The 20,308-nt window shown below is 65.6% G+C and overlaps 1 protein-coding gene across 3 annotated transcripts; it reads left to right on the plus strand.

Annotated features, from left to right (window-relative positions):
* The first annotated feature begins 1,254 nt into the window (after positions 1-1,254).
* LOC144279575 (beta-1,4-galactosyltransferase 3-like) lies at positions 1,255-15,387 on the plus strand. Of its 3 annotated transcripts, none has more exons than XM_077841143.1 (8): positions 1,255-1,342; positions 8,727-8,814; positions 11,018-11,379; positions 11,780-12,015; positions 12,619-12,806; positions 13,385-13,507; positions 13,851-13,955; positions 14,788-15,387. In XM_077841143.1, the coding sequence occupies exons 3-8, from the start codon at positions 11,106-11,108 to the stop codon at positions 14,936-14,938; spliced, it is 1,077 nt and encodes a 358-aa protein (XP_077697269.1). In that variant the 5' UTR covers positions 1,255-1,342; positions 8,727-8,814; positions 11,018-11,105; the 3' UTR covers positions 14,939-15,387. The 3 variants fall into 3 exon arrangements, with proteins under 3 accessions (XP_077697269.1, XP_077697271.1, XP_077697270.1); XM_077841145.1 differs by lacking the exon at positions 1,255-1,342 and adding an exon at positions 5,335-5,539; XM_077841144.1 differs by lacking the exon at positions 1,255-1,342 and adding an exon at positions 7,558-7,966.
* Positions 15,388-20,308: the final 4,921 nt, after the last annotated feature.

Below are 20,308 nucleotides of genomic sequence, written 5' to 3' on the forward strand. Positions count from 1 at the left end.
GGGGCCTGCGTGATGGGAATCAGGATGGGGGGCTCCCTGGTCAGCTCTGGCTGGGGGGGAGGGGGATGTAGCTGCTCTCCACAGCAGCCATGGGGTGAGATCAAGTCCAGATGCCATTTTGGAGGCAACTGCCGTCAGGGGCCAGGAGAGAGATACCTGGCTACCACAGCCGGATGGGACCATCTAGTTGGACTCCCGGACCAAGGAACTGCCCCCCAAATCCTCCATCAAGCAGATCTCTTTGAGCAACACCCCGAGGGGATTTTAAACCCCTCAGTGACAGAGAATCCCCTGTGGCCCCTGGGAAATTATCCCCAGGGGGAATTACTCCCACACTGCTAAAAATTCCCCTCTTATTACCCTGGATTCATCTAGCTTCAAATCCCAGCAGTTGGCGGGTGTTGTAGGTGCCCCTGGTGGCTCAAAGAGCCCGGTATTAAATATTCGTCCTCCATGTAGGTGTTCACGGACGGGGATCAGGTCCCCCCCGTAACTTTCCCTTTGTTTGGCTCAATAGATGGAGCTGCTGGTGTCTCTAGCCCGAAGATAGGGTTTCCATCCCTGAAATCATTCCCCCTGGTTTCTTCTCTGACCCCCTCCCCAACTCATCAGCAATCGGGGACACCAGGTCTGGGCCCGGTTTGCCAGCCCAGTCACCCCAGGGCCAGATCCAGAGGGAAAATAACCTCTCTGCTCCCACTCATGTGTCCCCAGTTTGTGCAGCCCAGGAGAGCCTCAGCGTCACCCCGGGAGCATCGTGTGCAGCTGCTGAACCCCCACAGCCCCCCCAATCTTTCTCAGCAGCGCTAGTTCCCAGGGTGAAGCCCCCCAGTCCATGGGTCTGGCGAACGCGCTTTGCTCCAACAAAGTGGGGATTTGCTGCAGCATTCTTTGCCAGGCCACTGCGTGCCTCAGTTTCCCCCACGTTTCGCACAGTTCCCCCGGGGTCGGGTGATGGGCGAGGAGAGAAAAAGGGGCAAGCTAGAGCTATGGGCCTGAGCAAGGGGTAAAAATCCAGACACCCTCCCCTCCCAGCTGCCCGCCCCCGCGTAGATAGTTGGTCTCGCCCCCTCCCCCGCTTTGGATGGTCTTCCCCGCTTCAGATGGTCCCTTTCCCCAGGTTGGTCTCTCCCGCCTCGCCCAGGTTGGTGTCTCCCCCTGTGGATGGTCTCTCCCCGCCCGGCCCATGTCTGACGCGACGGCCAAGCCCCGCCCCCTCTCCCGGCCAATGGGAGCCCAGATTCCCCGGTGACGCGGGGAGTCCAGCCCCCGTCGGGGCAGGGAGGAGCGGGAGCGCGCAGCGGGCTAGTGCCCGGCCCGGCCGTCTGGAGACAGAGAGGGGGTGAGAGCCGGGCCCCGCCCCGCGCCCCACGGGGACCCCCCCCCCCGCCCCTGCTCCCGGCGCCCCATGGAGACCCCCCTCCCTTGTGCACCCCGGGGTACCCCCCACCCCTGCTCCCCCCGCCCCGTGCCCCACGGGGAGCCCCCACCTCTGTGCACCCCGGGGAGCCCCCCACCCCTCCTCCCTCCAGCCTGCCCTGCCCCCCAAGGAGACCCCCCGCCCCTGTGCAAGCCGGGGAGCCCCCCACCACCGCTCACCCCGCCCCGCGAAGAACCCCCTTCCCTGGGCACCCGGGAAGCCCCCCACCCCTGCTCCCCTTGCCCCATGGGGACCCCCGTCCCTTGTGCACCCCGGGGAACCCCCCACCCCTGCTCCCCCCGCCCCGTGCACCCCGGGGAGCCCCCTACCCCTCCTCCCTCCAGCCTGCCCTGCCCCCCAAGGAGACCCCCCGCCCCTGTGCAAGCCGGGGAGCCCCCCCTCACCCCGCCCCGCGAAGAACCCCCTTCCCTGGGCACCCCGGGGAGCCCCCCACCCCTGCTCCCCCCACCCCGTGCCCCACGGGGACCCCCCTGCCCCTGTGCACCCCGGGGAGCCCCCCCACCACTCACCCCACCCCGTGAAGACCCCCCCTCCCCTGTACACCCCGGGGAGCCCCCCACCCCTGCTCCCCGTGCCCCACGGGGACCCCCTCCCCTGTGCACCCCATGGTACCCCCCCGCCCCTGCTCCCCCTGCCCTGTGCCCCACGGGGAGCCCCCCACCCCTGCTCTGACCAGCCTGCCCTGCCCCTCATGGGGACTCCCCCTTCCCTGTGCACCCGGGGAGCCCCCCACCCCTGCTTCCCCTGCCCCGTGCCCCACGGAGAACCCCCCGCCCCTGCTCCCCCTGCCCCGCGCTGACCCCCCCCGTGCACCCTGGGGTACCCCCCACCCCTGCTCCCTCTGCCCCGTGCCCCACGGAGATCCCCCCGCCCCTGTGCACCCTGGGGAGCCCCCCACCCCTGCTCCCTCCAGCCTGCCCTGCCCCCCAAGGAGACCCCCCGCCCCTGTGCAAGCCGGGGAGCCCCCCACCACCGCTCACCCCGCCCCGCGAAGACCCCCCCTGCCCCATGCCCCCTGGGGAGCCCCCCACCCCTGCTCCCCGTGCCCCACGGAGATCCCCCCGCCCCTGTGCACCCTGGGGAGCCCCCCACCCCTGCTCCCTCCAGCCTGCCCTGCCCCCCAAGGAGACCCCCCCGCCCCTGTGCAAGCCGGGGAGCCCCCCACCACCGCTCACCCCGCCCCGCGAAGACCCCCCCTGCCCCATGCCCCCTGGGGAGCCCCCCACCCCTGCTCCCCGTGCCCCACGGGGACCCCCCTCCCCTGTGCACCCCGTGGTACCCCCACCCCTGCTCCCCCTGCCCCGTGCCCCACGGGGAGCCCCCCACCCCTGCTCCGACTAGCCTACCCTGCCCCTAATGGGGACTCCCCCTTCCCTGTGCACCCCGGGGAGCCCCCCACCCCTGCTCACCCCTTCTCTGTGCCCCACAGGGACCGCCCTTCCCTGTGCACTCCGGGGAGCCCCCCACCCCTCCTCCCCCAGCCTGCCCTGTCCCCCACGGAGACCCCCCCACCCCTGTGCACCCCAGGGAGCCCCCCGCCCCTGCTCCCCCAGCTTGCCCTGCTCCCCAGGGAGCCCCCCGCCCCTGCTCCCCCAGCTTGCCCTGCTCCCCAGGGAGCCCCCCGCCCCTGCTCCCCCAGCTTGCCCTGCTCCCCAGGGAGCCCCCCACCCCTGCTCCCCATGCCCCATGGGGACCCCCTCCCCTGTGCACCCAGGGGTACCCCCCACCTCTGCTCCCCCTGCCCTGTGCCCCATGGGGAGCCCCCCACCCCTGCTCCCCCCAGCCTGCCCTGCCCCCCGTGGGGACCCCCCCCTTCCCTGTGCACACTGGGGAGCCCCCACCCCTGCTCCCCCCTTCCCTGTGCACCCCGGGGAGCCCCCCACTCCTGCTCCCCCAGCCTGCCCTGCCCCCCATGGAGACCCCCACCTCCCCTGTGCACCCCAGGGAGCCCCCCACCATGCCCCACGGGAAGCCCCCTCTGCTGTGCACCCGGGGTACCCCCCAACCCTGCTCCCCCACCCCGTGCACCATGGGGACCCCCACCCCTGCTCCCCCCAGCCTGCCCCCCACGGAGACCCCCATCTCCCCTGTGCACCCTGGGGTACCTCCTGCCCCTGCTCCCCCCAGCCCGTCCCACGGGGAGCCCCCTCCCCCTGTCTTCTCCCCCTACTCCCCCCTCCCCTGTGCACCCCCGGGGTATCCCCCACCCCTGCTCCTCCCACCCCGCCCTGTGCCCCATGGGGACCCCCTCCCCCTGTTCCCCCTTCCCCTGCCCCCCAGGGGGACCCCCCTCCCTTGTGCACCCTGGGGTACCCCACGCCCCTGCTCCCCCCACCACACGGGGACCCCCACTCCGCTGTGCACCCTGGGGTACCCCTCACCACTGCTTCCCCCAGCCCTGCCCCCCACGGGGACCCCCCTTCCCCTGTGCACCCAGGGTACCCTCTGCCCCTGCTCCCCCCAGCCCGCCCTGCCCCATGGGGACCCCCCCATCTCTACCCCCTGATCCCCCCTCCCCTGTGTACCCGGGGTACCCACTGCCCCTGCTCCCCCGGCCCCATGCCTCATGGGTACCCCCCCTCCCCTGTGCACCCTGGGGTACCTCCCGCCCTGTGCCCCACGGGGACCCCTCCTGCTGTGCACCCCGGGGTACTCTCTGCCCCTGCTCCCCCGCCTGCCCCGCTCCCCACGGGGAGCCCCCCTCCCCTGTGCACCCCGGGGTACCCCCTGCTCTCCTCCCCCCAGCCCGCCCTGCCCCCCACAGGGAGCCCCCTCCCCCATCTCCTCCGCCTCCTCCCCTGTGCACCCAAGGGTACCCCCCAAGGAGAGCCCCTTCCCCCCCTCTCCTCCCCCTGCTCCCCCCTCTCCTGTGCACCCCGGGGTACACTCTGTCACTGCTCCCCCCAGTTCGCCCTGCCTGCCATGGGGAGCCCCCCTCCCCTGTGCACCCCGGGGTACCCCCGTGCTCCCCCCAGCCCGCCCCATGCACCATGGGGAGCCCCCTCCCCTGTGCACCCCGGGGTGCAGCCCGCCCCTGCTCCACCCAGCCTGTCCCACGGGGAGCCCCCTCCCCCTGTCTCCTCCCCCTACTCCCCCCTCCCCTGTGCACCCCTGGGGCACCTCCACCCCTGCTCCTCCCACCCCGCCCCGTGCCCCATGGGGAACCCCCTTCTCCTGTGCATCCCCAGGGTACCCCCCACCCCTGCTCCCCCTAGCCCGCCCCTCCCCCCATGGGGAGCCCCCCTCCCCTGTGCACCCTGGGGTACCCTGCACCTGCTCCCCCCAGCCTGCCCCGCCCCCTCATCTTCTCCCCCTGCTGCTCCCTTCCCTGGGCACCCCCGGGGTACTCCCCCTCCTGCCCCCTATGGGGAGCGCCCATCACTGCATCCTCCCCTGTGCATCCCAGAGCATCCCCGCACCGCCCATCTCCTCCCCCTGCTGCAACCTCCCCTGTGCACCCCGGGGTACCTCTGCTCCTACGGCCTGCCCCCCATGGGGAGCCCCCTCCCCTGTGCATGCCCAGGGTACCTCCCACCCCTGCTCCCCCCCCCCGCCTGTCCCCCATGGGCAGCAGCTGCTCTCCCTACTCCCCCTCCTCTGTGCACCCCCAGAGTATGACCTGCCCCCCCATGGGAGTGCGCACCGCCTCCCCTATGTACCCTCTGGGTACCCCCCACCCCTCCTGGCCACTATGGGGAGTGCCCCTCGCCTGTTCAGCCTCGGGGTATCTCCCGCCCCCTGCTCTTCCCAGCCCATCCCCCACATGGGTCGTCCCCTCCCCTATGGGAGTATGGGGGGGGGCACGCTTACCCCCACCAGGGGAAGGGTGATGAGCTGGGGTGCTCCTCGAACCCCGTGTGCGTAGCGTTCGGCTCTGCCCCATGGGGTTCCACATGCCAGCCCTGCCCCCGTGCCTGTTGGAGGGGCCGGATCAGCCCTTTGGGCCCCTCTGGCTGGTCTCTTGCCCCCTCCCTGCCCCCCTGGGTCAGACCGCACATCTAGGCGGTTTCTCACCCGCTCCGGGGCCCCTCCAGCCTGCTGCCCCTATCCTCTCGGGCTGGGCAGAGAGCGCAGGTCCAGGAAGCATGGCGGTGTCTGGTGGGTGGCACTGGGGGGTCTCCGGGTGGCAGGGGAGATGCTCGCCCAGCCCTTGGGGTGCTGAGCTACTAGATTTGCAGTCCTGGCACCCCTGCTTCTGACCCACTTGACCCCCACTCCCCTCTCAGAGCTAGGATGGAACCCAGGAGTCCTGGTTCCCAGTTCTCCTGCTTTAACCCACTAGATCCCACTCTCCTTCCAGAGCTGGGTCCATCTAGGTCCCAGTCCCACCCACCTAGCAGGAGGCAGTGCTGGCTGTTCCACTAGAAGCTGCCAAGCCCCTTGTTGTTTAGCAGCCTGTGGAACTCACTGCCACTGGAAATCCCTGAGGCCAGAAACGAAGCGACTCTCCAAACGGCCAGGGCCATGTGCACAGGGGGTTTTATTCCTTCCCGACCCAGTTTCATCCACAGACGCTGCTGGATGCCAGCAGCACCCAGTTCTGGCATCTCCCTCCCGGTGACTGCCAGGCCACACAGGTCTCAGGAGCTCCTCAGGACTCCTGGGTTCTGTCCCCAGCTCTGGGAGGGGGAATGGGATCTAATGGCTAGGGTGGGGGGCGGGGGGGGGAGTCAGGACGCCTGGGTTCTGTCCCTCTCGCAGGGAGGGGAGTGGGTCTGGTGGTTTAGAGCGGGGACGGATGAAGCTTGAACTGTCCCAGCGTGCAGTGAGCTGGTTCTTCAGCTTGTTGGGTCGGTTCTTCAGCCTGTTGGGCCGAGATTTTTGCAGCGGAGCTTCCACTGGCCTCTGCTTTTTGCCAGCGCTTTCGGGGCGACGTCTCCCTCTGTGCGCGGCGGGGTTAGGCCAGCGCTGCGCCTGGTGCTGGGGGGGGCGCTCGTTGACAGGGGTGGAGGAGAGACCCCGAGATGATCGCGGGGCAGGAGAAGAGGCCCGGTAGCAAGCCGTCACAGCGAGGACGGAGCAGCGATGGTCAGGGTGTGGGGAGGAAATGGGAGGCACCATGGGGCTGAGTCGGGAGCTGGCGAGACCCCCGGTGTTGCCGCACCACTTCCCTTAATAAAGCTGCCAGAGAGCTCAGCGCTTTATGCAAGAGGGGAAGAAGAGTTATCCCTGCCTGATAGCTGGGGAAACTGAGGCACGGAGCGGGGGAATGGCTTGGCCTTGCTCACCCAGCTTCCCTCCCTCCCCCACATTCCGCCCCATGCCAGCACTGCCCCCCACACACTGGTCTGTCTCACCCTCCGAGCACTGGTTCTCCCTCCCCAGGGCTAGCTCAGCACTGTCGTGACCTCCCATCTCCAGCTGAGGGTCCCGGGACTCCCCCCATGCACCCTGTGGGCACCCATTCGCCGGGCGGGTGCTGTGTCTGGGCATGGACCTGGCTCTGTTTCCGAAAGGGCCTGTGTCACGCTGTTGGCTTGAGCCTGGCTCGATGCCCGTCTTCCAGCTGGCTCTGTGCCCTGCTGGGTGCAATCCCCATGCGGCGCCCAGCTGCCCAGGTCCCGCTGGCTGTTAATGTGCCATTGTCTGGCTATGGAGCCTGCTGGCGGCTGGCTGGAGCGGAGTCGGTGGAGCAGAACCCATCCCTGCTCTGGGGATGGATCGGGGCCGGCGCCCACTAGAGGGGAAAGGGCCCCATTCCACCCCCCTGAGCCAGCCAGTCCCCTGGCCTGGGGCCAGATTGGGGTCCAGGGGCTGGCCTGGCCGGGGTCCTGGCTGGCCTCGCTGTGCGGAATGGTGCCGAGGGCCATGTTGTTGTTGGCTCATCCCCCTGATGCCAGGTCTGCGCACGGCCAGGGCTTGCGTAAATGCCACATGAGTGCCGGTGCACGGGGGAGTCAGCTGAGCTACCTGGGGGTGCTCAAAGAGGTCACCCATGGGGCAAAATATGGGCTAGCGAGTTAGAAGTGGTGGGGCTGGGAGCCTGGACTCCTGGGTTCTTTTCCCGGCTTTGCAAGGGGAGTGGGGTCTAGTAGTTAGATCGGGGCGGCTGGGAACCAGGACTCCTGGGTTCTATCCCTGTCTCGCATGCCCATTCCTTCCCTGCAGACTTGCAGTCCTTCCTGGGGTGGAGCTGGCTCGGGAAGGGGGGTTGAGGTGTCGGAGGGGAGAGACGTTGGCTTGTTTCACCTTGCGGCTTCGTTGGTATGTGGCTGAGGAGCCGGGCACAGCTGGTTCCGTACACAGACGGAGTTTGAGCAACCTTGGACTTCGATCCTTCCCTGTGTTTCTCCTCTGGGCACGTCACTGTCCCAAAACCGCAGCGTAGAACAAAGAGAGGCCGGGCTGCACCAGGACACAAAAACTTGCTGGTCCTGCCCTGGTGACGTAAATCCACCCGCAGCTCTGCGGGGTAAAGGGCTCTCCGCTTCCTGTCCGAGATTGCAGGTCACTGGGTTCCCCAGCTGCCCCACCCCAGAAGTGGCTGCATCTCAACACTGGGCGAGCCGTCCCCCTGTGACCTAGGTAACCCAGACAGGAACTGAAACGTGCCAGATCTTGCTTTCTTCCTCTAGCAGCTGGCTGATAGCTGCTGGGGGGGTGGGGTCTGTGCACATGCCTCACTCTGTGAGGAAGGGGCGTCTGGCGGGCACCCTGTGATGGGGTTTGCTGCTTTCCAAGCCTCGGGGCCCTTTAAGACGGATGAGGAGTGACTGCCTGGCAACCCCTGGTTGTCTAAGCAACAGCACTCTGGCACTCTGGCTTGCCCAGCAACTGGGGGGGGGGGGGAGAGGGAGGGGGGGTGCTGAGTCCACCAGGCTCTGTGCCTGCCCCCTGGGGTCCAGGCCGGGTCTCTGGGGCCCTGGCATGTCCCATGCCCACCTCGGTGTGAGAGCCCGGGTGCCCTGGCATCTCACGGTATGCAGGGCTGGGGTCCAGGTCATGACATGGAGCTGGGGGCTCAAGTAGGGGGTGCCGTGCTGCAGGGAATGGGGCAGCTGTGGGGGCTCATTTTCTTTTCCCTTAGGAAGCCCAGTTTCCCCAACCCCTGCCCCATTTCCCCTTGGACGTTTTTCTCCTTAACAACCTGGCGCAACGGTGCTGGGGCAGTGGCCAGGTGCTGCACTCTCCCCCAGAGGTGGCTGCCTTTCAGTGCTAGGTAAAGCGGTGGGATGGAAAAAGGGGGTGGATCTTTTGTCTCAGTCCCTAGTCCACTCCCCTGCCCACCTTCCCTGTTTTATCCTTCCTGCTTCCTCTCACGCTCTCCTCCTCTTCCTCCCCCTAGGCGCACCAGGGAGCCTGGAGCCCCAAGCCAGCTGCAGGAGTGAGAGCCGTCCCGGCGGAGCTGGCTGGGGGGCGCTGCCCATCTCGAGGTAGGTACCCCGGATTTCTCTCCCTCGGGCTGGGGGACCCCAGGCTCTGGAGCAAACTTGGGGGTTGGGACACGGGGCCTTTGCTCTGTATGGGGTACTGGCTCTGTTCCAGCCCCATGGAGGTGGGGTTGGGGAGTCCCTGGACCCCTCCTGCCCTGGCGTGGGCAGAGTTTGGGCACCAGCATCGGTCTGGAATCCAGATCAGAGCAGCCAGGCCCTGGAATTTCAGAAGGCTGGTCAAGCCGGAGAAACCAGTTCCCAGACCTAGGGAGCGGGGGCAGGGGACACCATGGTGGGTGTGGGCTGGGAGCCAAGACACCTGGGTTCTATCCCTGGGTGAGGGGAGTGAGGTCAAGTGGGTAGAGCCGGGGAGGGCGGGGCTGGGAGCCAGGACGCCTGGGTTCCCTTGGTGCTGTTGGTCCTGTGGCTGGAATGATCCCCTCCCCCTAACAGCAGGAGGCCCAGGGACAAAGGGTTCCTGCGAAGTATGTGAAACATCCAGCCCCTGACACATGAAAGCAGCTGCCGCCCAGCTCCGTCAGGGCCTGGAGGCTGAGCTAGGTACAGCTGAGTCCCCGAGCACCCCACGGCCAGGACCCAACCGGGCCAGCCTCAGTGCTAACCAGCGCATCCCCGTCCCAGAGCAGGGGATAGAACCCAGGAGTCCTGCCTTCCAGCCCCCCCCCCCCCCACACTCCACTCCCAGAGCTGGGATAGAACCCAGGAGTCCCGGCTGGCTCCCAGCTGTCTGGCCCGGAGTGGCAGGGAACCTGTGAGGGGGGGGGCGGGGGCCGGGGGCCGGATCTGTTCCTGGAGACACTTGTTGAGCCAGGGGCTGGCTGGCTTTTGTCTTCCCTGATTTCCCAATTCCTGCCACACCTCCTGCAGCGACTGGCTCACACCTCAGGCAGGTGAGGTTGTGAGAGAGAGTCCAGGACGCCTGGGTTCTTCGCCAGGCACTGGGAGGTGAGTGGAGGCTCAGGGGCTAGAGCAGGGGGCCTGGGAGTCAGTCCTCTTGGGTTCTATCCCCTGCTCTGGGAGGGAAGAGGGTCTAGGGGGCTAGAGCAGGGGGGCTGGGAGCCAGGACTCCTGGGTTCTATCCCCTGCTCTGAGAGGGAAGAGGGTCTAGGGGGCTGGGAGCCAGGACTCCTGGGTTCTATCCCCTGCTCTGAGAGGGAAGAGGGTCTAGGGGGCTAGAGCAGGGGGGGCTGGGAGCCAGGACTCCTGGGTTCTATCCCCTGCTCTGGGAGGGAAGAGGGTCTAGGGGGCTAGAGCAGGGGGGGCTGGGAGCCAGGACTCCTGGGTTCTATCCCCTGCTCTGAGAGGGAAGAGGGTCTAGGGGGCTAGAGCAGGGGGGGCTGGGAGCCAGGACTCCTGGGTTCTATCCCCTGCTCTGGGAGGGAAGAGGGTCTAGGGGGCTAGAGCAGGGGGGGCTGGGAGCCAGGACTCCTGGGTTCTATCCCCTGCTCTGGGAGGGAAGAGGGTCTAGGGGGCTAGAGCAGGGGGGGCTGGGAGCCAGGACTCCTGGGTTCTATCCCCTGCTCTGGGAGGGAAGAGGGTCTAGGGGGCTAGAGCAGGGGGGGCTGGGAGCCAGGACTCCTGGGTTCTATCCCCTGCTCTGGGAGGGAAGAGGGTCTAGGGGGCTAGAGCGGGGGGGCTGGGAGCCAGGACTCCTGGGTTCTATCCCCTGCTCTGAGAGGGAAGAGGGTCTAGGGGGCTAGAGCAGGGGGGGCTGGGAGCCAGGACTCCTGGGTTCTATCCCCTGCTCTGGGAGGGAAGAGGGTCTAGGGGGCTAGAGCAGGGGGGGCTGGGAGCCAGGACTCCTGGGTTCTATCCCCTGCTCTGGGAGGGAAGAGGGTCTAGGGGGCTAGAGCAGGGGGGGCTGGGAGCCAGGACTCCTGGGTTCTATCCCCTGCTCTGAGAGGGAAGAGGGTCTAGGGGGCTAGAGCAGGGGGGGCTGGGAGCCAGGACTCCTGGGTTCTATCCCCTGCTCTGAGAGGGAAGAGGGTCTAGGGGGCTAGAGCAGGGGGGGCTGGGAGCCAGGACTCCTGGGTTCTATCCCCTGCTCTGGGAGGGAAGAGGGTCTAGGGGGCTAGAGCAGGGGGGGCTGGGAGCCAGGACTCCTGGGTTCTCTCCCCACCTCTTGGGGAGCAGTGGGGTTGGTTTTCAGGTGGCACGGGGCTCATGTACCTCCCTCCCCCAGGTCTGTCCCCAGGAGGGCGAGCCACAGCCGTCCCCGCCCGGGCCCTGCCCACCCGCCGGCCATGGCTAGATGATCCCGGCCCCGCGCCATGCTGCAGTCCCGCGGCCGGTACCTGCTGCTCCTGCTGGGGGTGCAGCTGGTGGTGATGGCTCTGCTCTACCGTGAGGGCTACCGCCGGCGGGTCGCCTACTTCCTGGGCATCTTCTACAAAGGGGGGGCCCCGGCCGGGCTTGGGGGGCCGCAGGGCGCCGCCCACAACGCCTCGCTGCCCGGCGACGTCTACGCCAACCTCAGCCTCATCGCCCGGCCCCCGCTGCGTCCCGAGGAACTGCCCTACTGCCCTGAGACCTCCCCGTTCCTAGGTAAGGGGCGCCCGGAGCCCTGGGTCCTAGCCCTGGGTCCTAGCCCTGGCTTCGGGGGGGGGTGGGGGGGGGTGTAGTGGTGAGGGGAGGGGGTGCTGGGGTCAGGACAGCTGGGTTCTATCCCGTCTGGGAGGGGAGTGGGGTTTAGTGGGTAGAGCGGGGGGGTTGGAGGCAGGACTCCTGGGTTCTCTCGCTGGCTCTGTCGGGGGAGTGGGGTCTAGTGGTGAGATCAGGGCGGCTGGGAGCCAAGGACTCCTGAGTTTTGTCCCTGGCTGTGGGAGTGGGGCAGAGATTTGGGGGCTCACATGGATTTGAAGCCTCTCTGTGGGTATGGGGGCGGCCCCCCCAGAGCTGTGAACCCCAAGTTTCCTGGGGCTCAGGCGTTTGTTCTGCCCTGCAGGGGGCCCGATCCGGGTGACCTTCCCCCCAGGGCTGACCCTGGAGGAGATTGTCCGCAAGAACCCCTATGTGAGGGCCGGGGGCAGGTACCAGCCCCCCGACTGCGACCCCCTGCACCGCACGGCCGTCATCATCCCCCACCGCAACCGGGAGCAGCACCTGCGTTATCTTCTCTACTTCCTGCACCCCTTCCTCCAGCGCCAGCAGCTCGCCTACGGCATCTACATCATCCACCAGGTGCCCCAGATGCTGGGGTCCGGGGGGGTCGGCTCTTTGGGGTTAGAGCGGGGCGGCTGGGAGCCAGGACTCCTGGGTTCTATCCCGGCCCTGGGAGAGGCGGGGGGGGTCTAGTGGTTAGAGCAGGGAGGCTGGGAGCCAGGACTCCTGGGTTCTATTCCAGCTTGGGGAGGGTAGTGGGGTATACAGCTTAGAGCAGGGGGGTTGCAGCCAGGTCTCCAGGGTTTTATCCTGGCTTGGGGCAGGGGGAGGTTAGAGCAGGGGGGCTGGGAGCCAGGATTTCTGGGTTCTATCCCGGCTGGGGGGGGGAGTAGTGGGGTATACAGCTTAGAGCAGGGGGGCTGGGAGCCAGGTCTCCAGGGTTCTATCCTGGCTTGGGGCGGGGTAGTGGGGTATACAGGTTAGAGCAGGGGGGTCGGCAGCCCGATCTCCAGAGTTTTATCCTGCTTGGGGCGGGGGAGGGATTAGTGGGTTATACAGGTTAGAGCGGGGGGGTTGGCAGCCAGGACTTCTGGGTTCTATCCTGGCCCTCGGAGGAGGGTGCGGGCTAGTGGTTAGAGCAGGGGGTTGGCGGTAACCCTCCATTGTCGTCCCACCCGCCAGGCAGGGAACTACACCTTTAACCGGGCCAAGCTGCTGAATGTGGGGTTCAAGGAGGCGATGAAAGATGAGGACTGGGACTGCATGTTCTTCCATGACGTCGACCTCATCCCCGAGGACGACCGCAACCTGTACACCTGTGACCGCTTCCCCAAGCACGCCTCCGTCGCCATGGACAAGTTCGGATACAAGTGGGTCCCTGCGCCCTACCCCATCTCCATGCTGGGCGTAGGGTGCCCAGATAACCAGCCCGCCACGTCTTCACGCCGGGCGAGGGATCCCCTGGATAACCAGCCCCTGCACCCCACCCCAGAGGTGGCTGCCTCTCCATGCTGGGCGAGGGGTCCCTGAATAAGCACGCCCTGCCCCAGAGGTGGCTGCATCTCCATGGTGGGTGAGGGGTGCCCAGATAACCAGCCCGCCATGTCTTCAGGCCGGGCGAGGGGTGCCCTGGATAACCAGCCCCCGAACCCCACCCCAGAGGGGCCGCATCTTGCCAGGCACGGGGTTCCCGTATAACCAGAGCTCGTGCTCCACTCCAGAGGTGGCCACTGTCTCCATGCTGAGCGAGGGGTACCTGGATAACCAGCCCCTGGTGTCCCGCCCCAGAGGGGCCACATGTCTGCGTCGGGTCCCTTTATAACCAGCCCCTGTGCCCCAGGTGGGCTGCATCTCCGGCAAGTGTGATTGTCCGCCTGGATTCCCCTCCCCGCCCCATCACTGCCCATCTGGAGTGCCCCCTGCTGACGCTGCCCTCTCTTCCTGGTAGGTTGCCCTACAAGACCTACTTTGGGGGGGTGTCGGCTTTGACCCCGGAGCAGTACATGAAGATGAACGGTTTCCCCAACAACTACTGGGGCTGGGGGGGCGAAGATGATGACATCGCTGTGAGGTAGGGGGCGGGGCTGTGGGTGAGGGGGCGGGGCCGTGGGCAGCCTCACAGCCAATCACCCCTTTGGGTTTTCCCACCCAGGGTGTGTGGGGTGGGGTGAGGATTCTCATGTGACACCTGCTGGGCTAGCCCAGGTTTATGGGAGGGGGCCACACAGTCTCTTATACAGGTGGGGAAACCAAGGCACGTGAGCAGCGCAGCCGGGGAGAGAACCCAGGAGTCCTGGCTCCCAGCCCCTCTGCCATGAGGCTGGATGGGCCTGCGGGTGTGATGGGCGGGGCGGATGCCAGGATGCCAGGCTAGATGGGCCTGTGGTTTTTAACCCTGCCTCCCCTCCCCCCAGGGTGGCGCTGAGCGGGATGCTGATCTCCCGGCCCTCCATCCAGCATGGCCGCTACCGCATGATCAAACACGGCCACGACAAGGGCAACGAGCAGAACCCCAGGAGGTGATGGGGGGAGGGGAACGGTGGGGGGGGGGAGGGATCCCCTCAGTGGGAGAGGGGAGTGGTGTGAGGAGTTCAGGGGGATCCTGGCAGCGGGGGAGGGGAGCAGCATGGGGGGGATCCTGGCGGCGGGGGAGGGGAATGGGAATGGGGCGGGGCTTGACGGGTGGTGGGGGGGGGGTTCCTGGCTGCGGGGGGAGGGGAATGGGAATGGGGCGGGGCTTGACGGGTGGTGGGGGGGGGTCCTGGCCGCGGGGGGAGGGGAATGGGAATGGGGCGGGGCTTGACGGGTGGTGGGGGGGGGTCCTGGCCGCGGGGGGAGGGGAATGGGAATGGGGCGGGGCTTGACGGGTGGTGGGGGGGGGTCCTGGCCGCGGGGGGAGGGGAATGGGAATGGGGCGGGGCTTGACGGGTGGTGGGGGGGGGTCCTGGCCGCGGGGGGAGGGGAATGGGAATGGGGCGGGGCTTGGCGGGTGGTGGGGGGGGGTCCTGGCCGCGGGGGGAGGGGAATGGGAATGGGGCGGGGCTTGGCGGGTGGTGGGGGGGGGTCCTGGCCGCGGGGGGAGGGGAATGGGAATGGGGCGGGGCTTGGCGGGTGGTGGGGGGGGGGTCCTGGCCGCGGGGGGAGGGGAATGGGAATGGGGTGGGGCTTGGCGGGTGGTGGCGGGGGGTCCTGGCCGCGGGGGGAGGGGAATGGGAATGGGGTGGGGCTTGACGGGGGGGGGGGGGGTCCTGGCCGCGGGGGGAGGAGATCCGGTGGGGCATTGGGCAGCATCCCGGCAGTGGGCAGGATGGGGGGGTGTCCTTGTCCAGCTAACCCCCGCCCCCCCCCCAGGTTTAACCTGCTGGCCAAGACGCGACGGACCTGGCGCCAGGACGGCATGAACACCCTGGAGTACGAGCTGCTGGCCAAGGAGCTCTTGCCCCTCTACGCCAACATCACCGTCGCCGTCGGCACCGAGAAGGGCCTGCGCCGCCCCACGTGACCTCTCCGCCCGCGGGGGGGCCGGGACTTGGGGGGGGCGCGGCTGGCCCCCATTCCCCCCCGATCCACCCTGGACTGAGCAACCAAAGATGCCCAGCTGGAGGGGGTGGGGCCTTGGGCTGGAGCTGCCGGGGGGGGAGGGGGAGGCATTGGGCTCATGAGCTGAGGCAGGGGATGTGGGGTAGAGCGGGGCCCTGGTTGGGGGCCCCCAAGCTGGTGGGGGCCCTGTCAGGGGATGGGGGCCCTGATGCCCCTGCTGTTGGGCGAGGGGGGAGGGAGTCAGGGCCTGACTCCCCCCAGAGCCATTCGTCCGGGCTGGTTTTTTATACAGATGTCTCTTGGGGGGGCGGGGTTTGTCTCTTGGGGGGCAGGGTTTGCTGTCCTGCCCGCAGAGGGGGCTGCCCCCCTGTGCACAGACTTTCTTATTAAAGTGCAATTTATTTTACTGCAGCCGTGTTCCCCTCCCCCCAGCCTTGTTTGTTCTTGGGCGGGAGAGGGGGACATGGGCCATGGGCAGGGCCGGGCCACCTGGCTGCTGTGGGGGGCCACCGGCCACGCTGGGCCCACGGGGAAGGGGATGCATTGGCCTTGCCACAGGGCTGCCAGCACCTGTGTCCCTCTGCTCTACCCCCAGGGGCTCCCCAGAAAGCCGGGCCACCAGTGCCCAGCTCTCTCCTGCAGCAGGGGGTCCCTAGGTCTGGTCCCCATGCAGCAATGAGAGTTGCTGGAGACCCCCTCTCCCCTGGGCTGATAGGATGAGTGGGGCGGCGGGGGGGGGTTGTGAGACTCTGGACCCCCTTCCCTTCCCCCACAGCCCCCATGCAGCGCACGGGGCCTGGAGTTACCTCCCCAAACGTAGAGGAGGCTCCTGGTCACACAGCCATAGGTGTGGGGAGGGCTGTGGGGCTGGGACAGCTGGAGGCTGCGGGTGGGGATTGAGGGGAGCCCAGGGCTGGGCGGGGAGGGGCAGGGCTGGTGTAGCAGGGGCTTGCAGGTCAGGATTGAGGGGAGCCCAGGGCTGGGTTATCTAGGGGCTGTGGGTGGGGATTGGGAGGCACTGGCAGAGCTGGGGCGGGGGGGGGAGGAGAGGGGTGGCAGGAGATCTCAGGCCTGGGTTTTTCCGGAGGCTGCGGGTCCCCCAGTGTCACAACCCTAAACTGCAATTCTTTAGCAGGGCTTATTCCCTGCAGGAAGATCTGGGCCCCGGGGCCCATCACCCTGGTCTCCTGGCCTTGGGGGCAGCTCCAGAATCTCAGCCTTCAGTTAAAAAAAAATTCTGCTTCGAGCCCCCGCAAGTGAGGAGAAAAGCTGAAAACTGAATCTGCCGGGAGCTGCCGGCGTCTGCCGAGAGCCTGAGCCCAGTGCTGGGAGAGGGGGGAGCTGGCCCAGGTGTGAGCAACGCTGCCTGCGTCTGCCAAGAGCCTGAGCCTGGCGGCAGAGTTGGGCCAGGTCCCAGGGGCCCTGGTCCTGGGGGAGGAGGGGTGCCACGGGGTCCCATTCGGGTACTGCTGGGCCTGATCCTCAGTGAACTCAGGAAGCCGAGACAGTTCCTGATCCTCCAGCCAGCTGCATTTCAGGGACGCCGCGTGTGGCCACCCCCTCTGGGCCCCTGGTGGCCTGCCCCTGGTTGCCATCAGAGTTTCTGCAGGCCCTGTGCCCCTTCCTGGCTGGGGGTCCCTAGGAATACCCTAGCTGGTTGAAGTGCAGGGGGGTGGTGTCCCCAGCTGGGCTCAGAGAAAGCTACGTGGTGAGGCTGGCCAGGGCCTCCACATGCAGCCTGTTCACCTATGGCAAGGGGGCAGAGGGTAGTGGCCAAACCGGCGATAAAGCCCAGGAGTCCTGGCTCCCATTTGCCTCCCCCAGCTCTGACCACTAGACTCTACTCCCCTCCCAGAACTCGGCTAGAACCCAGGAGTCCTGGCTCCCATCTGCCTCCCCCAGCTCTGACCACTAGACCCCCCTCCCCTCCCAGAATCATAGAATATCAGGGTTGGAAGGGACCTCAGGAGGTCATCTAGTCCAACCCCCTGCTCAAAGCAGGACCGATCCCCAATTAAATCATCCCAGCCAGGGCTTTGTCAAGCCTGACCTTAAAAACTTCTAAGGAAGGAGATTCCACCACCTCCCTAGGTAACGCATTCCAGTGTTTCACCACCCTCCTAGTGAAAAAGTTTTTCCTAATATCCAACCTAAACCTCCCCCACTGCAACTTGAGACCATTACTCCTCATTCTGTCCTCTTCTACCACAGAATAGTCTAGATCCATCCTCTCTGGAACCCCCTTTCAGGTAGTTGAAAGCAGCTATCAAATCCCCCCTCATTCTTCTCTTCTGCAGACTAAACAATCCCAGCTCCCTCAGCCTCTCCTCATAAGTCATGTGTTCTAGACCCCTAATCGTTTTTGTTGCCCTTCTCTGGACTCTCTCCAATTTATGCACATCCTTCTTGTAGAACTCGGCTAGAACCCAGGAGTCCTGGCTCCCATCTGCCTCCCCCAGCTCTGACCACTAGACCCCCCTCCCCTCCCAGAACTCGGCTAGAACCCAGGCAGGAGTCCTGGCTCCCGGCCCAGGGCTTTAGCCCTCCCTCTCAGCCTTGCCAGGTGGCTCATCGTGTTCTCACCCCAAGGCAATGCCAAGCAGCCCAGCTGCTGGGTGGGGTCGCCTGGCCCCATGGCTGTTAAAGAGAAACATAATACAGCCTGGGAGGAGTCTCTTCAATTCTTTCGCTCTCCTGGCAGGGCAGGAGGGGGGCAGGGCAGGAGGGGGGCCTGTGCTCCACCCAGAGAGGGCTGCGTGCCAACGGGGGACTGGCTGGGGAGTTCATCTGCTGCCTTTGGGGAAGGGGGATTTGAATGGCCCCACTTCGCTCACCCTACGAAGGGCTGGGTTTGGTCTGCGATCGGCGCTATCGCAGCCAACCACCAGGTGGCGCTGCTGTCCCCTGTCGCCTCCAAATCTTGAATTCTCTTCAGGACGCCTGGGTTCTATCCCTGGCTTTGGGAAGGGAGGGGGTCTGGTGGGTTAGAGCAGAGGGGCTGGGAGCCAGGACTCCTGGGTTCTGTCCCCAGCTCTGGAAGGGGAGTGGGGTCTGGGGGGGTAGAGCAGGGAGCACTGGGGCCCCTGAGGGATCACGCATGCATTGTTGTTGGCCTCTGTGTGCCGTACCCATGCAGTTTTCTTTCCATGTTGCAGCCGGAGCACGTGGGCGTGCTTTTGCACCTGAGCTTTTGGAGCCGAGTGTGCGGTTCGGTGCATGGAGGGGGTGTATTTTTGCACGAATCCGTGTGCATACGTGTCACAGATCCACAGGAGAACTCTGCAGCGGGCCTGGATCTGGCGGGTCCAGTCGGACTCGCTGCCATAATAGTGGGGGTGGGTGAAATGTACTTTGTGGCAGGTGGGCAAATACCCCAGGCTGCCATGATTTGCAGGAACACACGAAAGCTCCGGTCAGTTTGGCAGAAAGAGAATCTCAGCAATGCCAAGCAAGTCTGTCTGTTAAAATGAAGTTTTTCGTACTTCAAGTTAAGCGAGGGATAGAAAGAGATTTCCTGTCTATTATAACAGGCATTCCAGTGTGTGTGTACATGGTTTAACCAAGTTTTGTTTTATTCTTTCAGTGGTAAAAATTGTGCCTGAGTTCCGTTTACGTAGATATCTTCACCGATCGGTTTTATGTTGGGTTTTTTTAGCAGCCTGGGGGGATCTGTCTTTCTTGCGGGATTTGCGGGATCTAAGATTTCTGGGACGAAAATGGAAGAAATGCGGGAGCAGGTATTGCAGGTGGGACGGGAGCGGGGTTAAAAAAGGAGTCCCGCGCAGGGGTCTATCGTGCGTGTGTTGTTGGCCGCCGTGGCCCATGCGTGAATTTTTCCTTGCACGTTGCCGCGGGAGCGTGTGGGCGTGCGCTTGCCCATCCGCGTTTGGAGCTGAGCGGGCATCTTGGTGCGTGGGGGGGGGGGTGCATTTTTGCACGGATCCGTGTCTGTATGTGTCACAGATCCACGGGGCCAGCCCTGGGGAGGCCTCCTTCAGCGTGTCAGTCCCCCGCCCCCCTCACTGGGAGCAACCACCTGGCTTCACCACCTCCTGGGACCTAACCTTGGAGTCTTCCACACCCCTGCATCACCCGGTGTGCATTTTTGCATGGATCCGCATGTGCATGTCTCACAGATCCACGGGGCCAGCCCCGGGAGGCCCCCTTCAGCGTGTCAGCCCCCCTGCCCCCCAAGGAGCAACCACCTGGCTTCACCACCTCCTGGGACCTAACCTCGGAGTCTTTCACACCCCTGCCTCATGCCATGAGCTCCCTGCAGCGAGTCTGCCTGATTTGGACACCGGAGGGAGACGTGTACCCCCAAAGGGAGCAATGTGCCCCAACCTCCTTAATCTGGAGTGACTCTCGGGCAGTGGTGTAAAAGCAGGAGGGTTATGAGCTTCCTGGAACCTGGAAAAAGCCCTTAGTTAACACCGAGAACAGAAAGTTACGGCCTGGTCCATCTGCGTCAGCCCAGAGACCTCTGACCCCGCTCTGGCCTCTGGCTCTGACCCCTCTCGCTTCCAGCAGCCCCACACCTAACAAACCCACCAGACCCCTCCTCCACCCTTTGTTCCCTGGCTGGTCAGACCCTCCTGGCTCCAGGCTGCGGGGGGCCACCCAAGGGTATTGCTAGGTGCCAAACATCCAGGCAGTTGGCATGGCCAGTGTCTTCTCAGAGGCTCCGTGGGCGTGCGGCCCAGGCAGGTAGGTGTCAACCACACCCGGGTTTCTGCAAAGAGTAAACAACCTTTTCCCACCACCTGGGGAACCATGCACCACTGAGGGGAAACTGAGGCACAGACAACATATTCCCACAAAATATGTCGGAAAAGTGCCCTGCTGTCCCAGCCCGTTGCTGCAGCTGCATGGCTGGCGGTGCACATTGGTAAGATAAGGCTGCGTGGGCAAGTATTTGTGCCTTTATGCAGGCAGGGAGCTCAGTGGTTTGAGCATTGGCCTACTAAACCCAAGGTTGTGAGTTCAATCCTTGAGGGGGCCATTTAGGGATCTGGGACAAAAATTGGGGATTGGTCCTGCTTTGAGCAGGGGGTTGGACTAGATGACCTCCTGAGGTCCCTTCCAACCCTGATATTCTATGGCTTTGTGTGTGTGCAAACACCTGCATTTCTGTGCAGGTGTTTGTGTGGGTAGGTGTGGTGTGTTGTGCATTTGCAGAGGGGGATGTGGCATGCAGTTTTCTTGGTGCATTTGTGAAGGGGGTGTGTACATCCCTGGGGGGGTGTTTTTGTGAGTGCGTGTGTGTATTTGCAGAGGCATCTGGGCACAAAGGTGTGTGCATTTTTGCTCTGCTTTGCACTTGTATGCATCT

This window comes from Eretmochelys imbricata, chromosome 24 (genome assembly GCF_965152235.1).
Source record: "Eretmochelys imbricata isolate rEreImb1 chromosome 24, rEreImb1.hap1, whole genome shotgun sequence".
NCBI classification, from domain to species: domain Eukaryota; kingdom Metazoa; phylum Chordata; order Testudines; family Cheloniidae; genus Eretmochelys; species Eretmochelys imbricata.

Excerpts from the sequence above, each read along its gene's own strand:
- LOC144279575 (XM_077841143.1), top strand. The coding sequence starts at position 11,106 with ATGCTGCAGTCCCGCGGCCGGTACCTGCTGCTCCTGCTGGGGGTGCAG. Across the intron at positions 12,016-12,618 it reads GCATCTACATCATCCACCAG|GCAGGGAACTACACCTTTAA; the intron begins GTGCCCCAGATG and ends CCCACCCGCCAG. Across the intron at positions 13,956-14,787 it reads AACGAGCAGAACCCCAGGAG|GTTTAACCTGCTGGCCAAGA; the intron begins GTGATGGGGGGA and ends CCCCCCCCCCAG.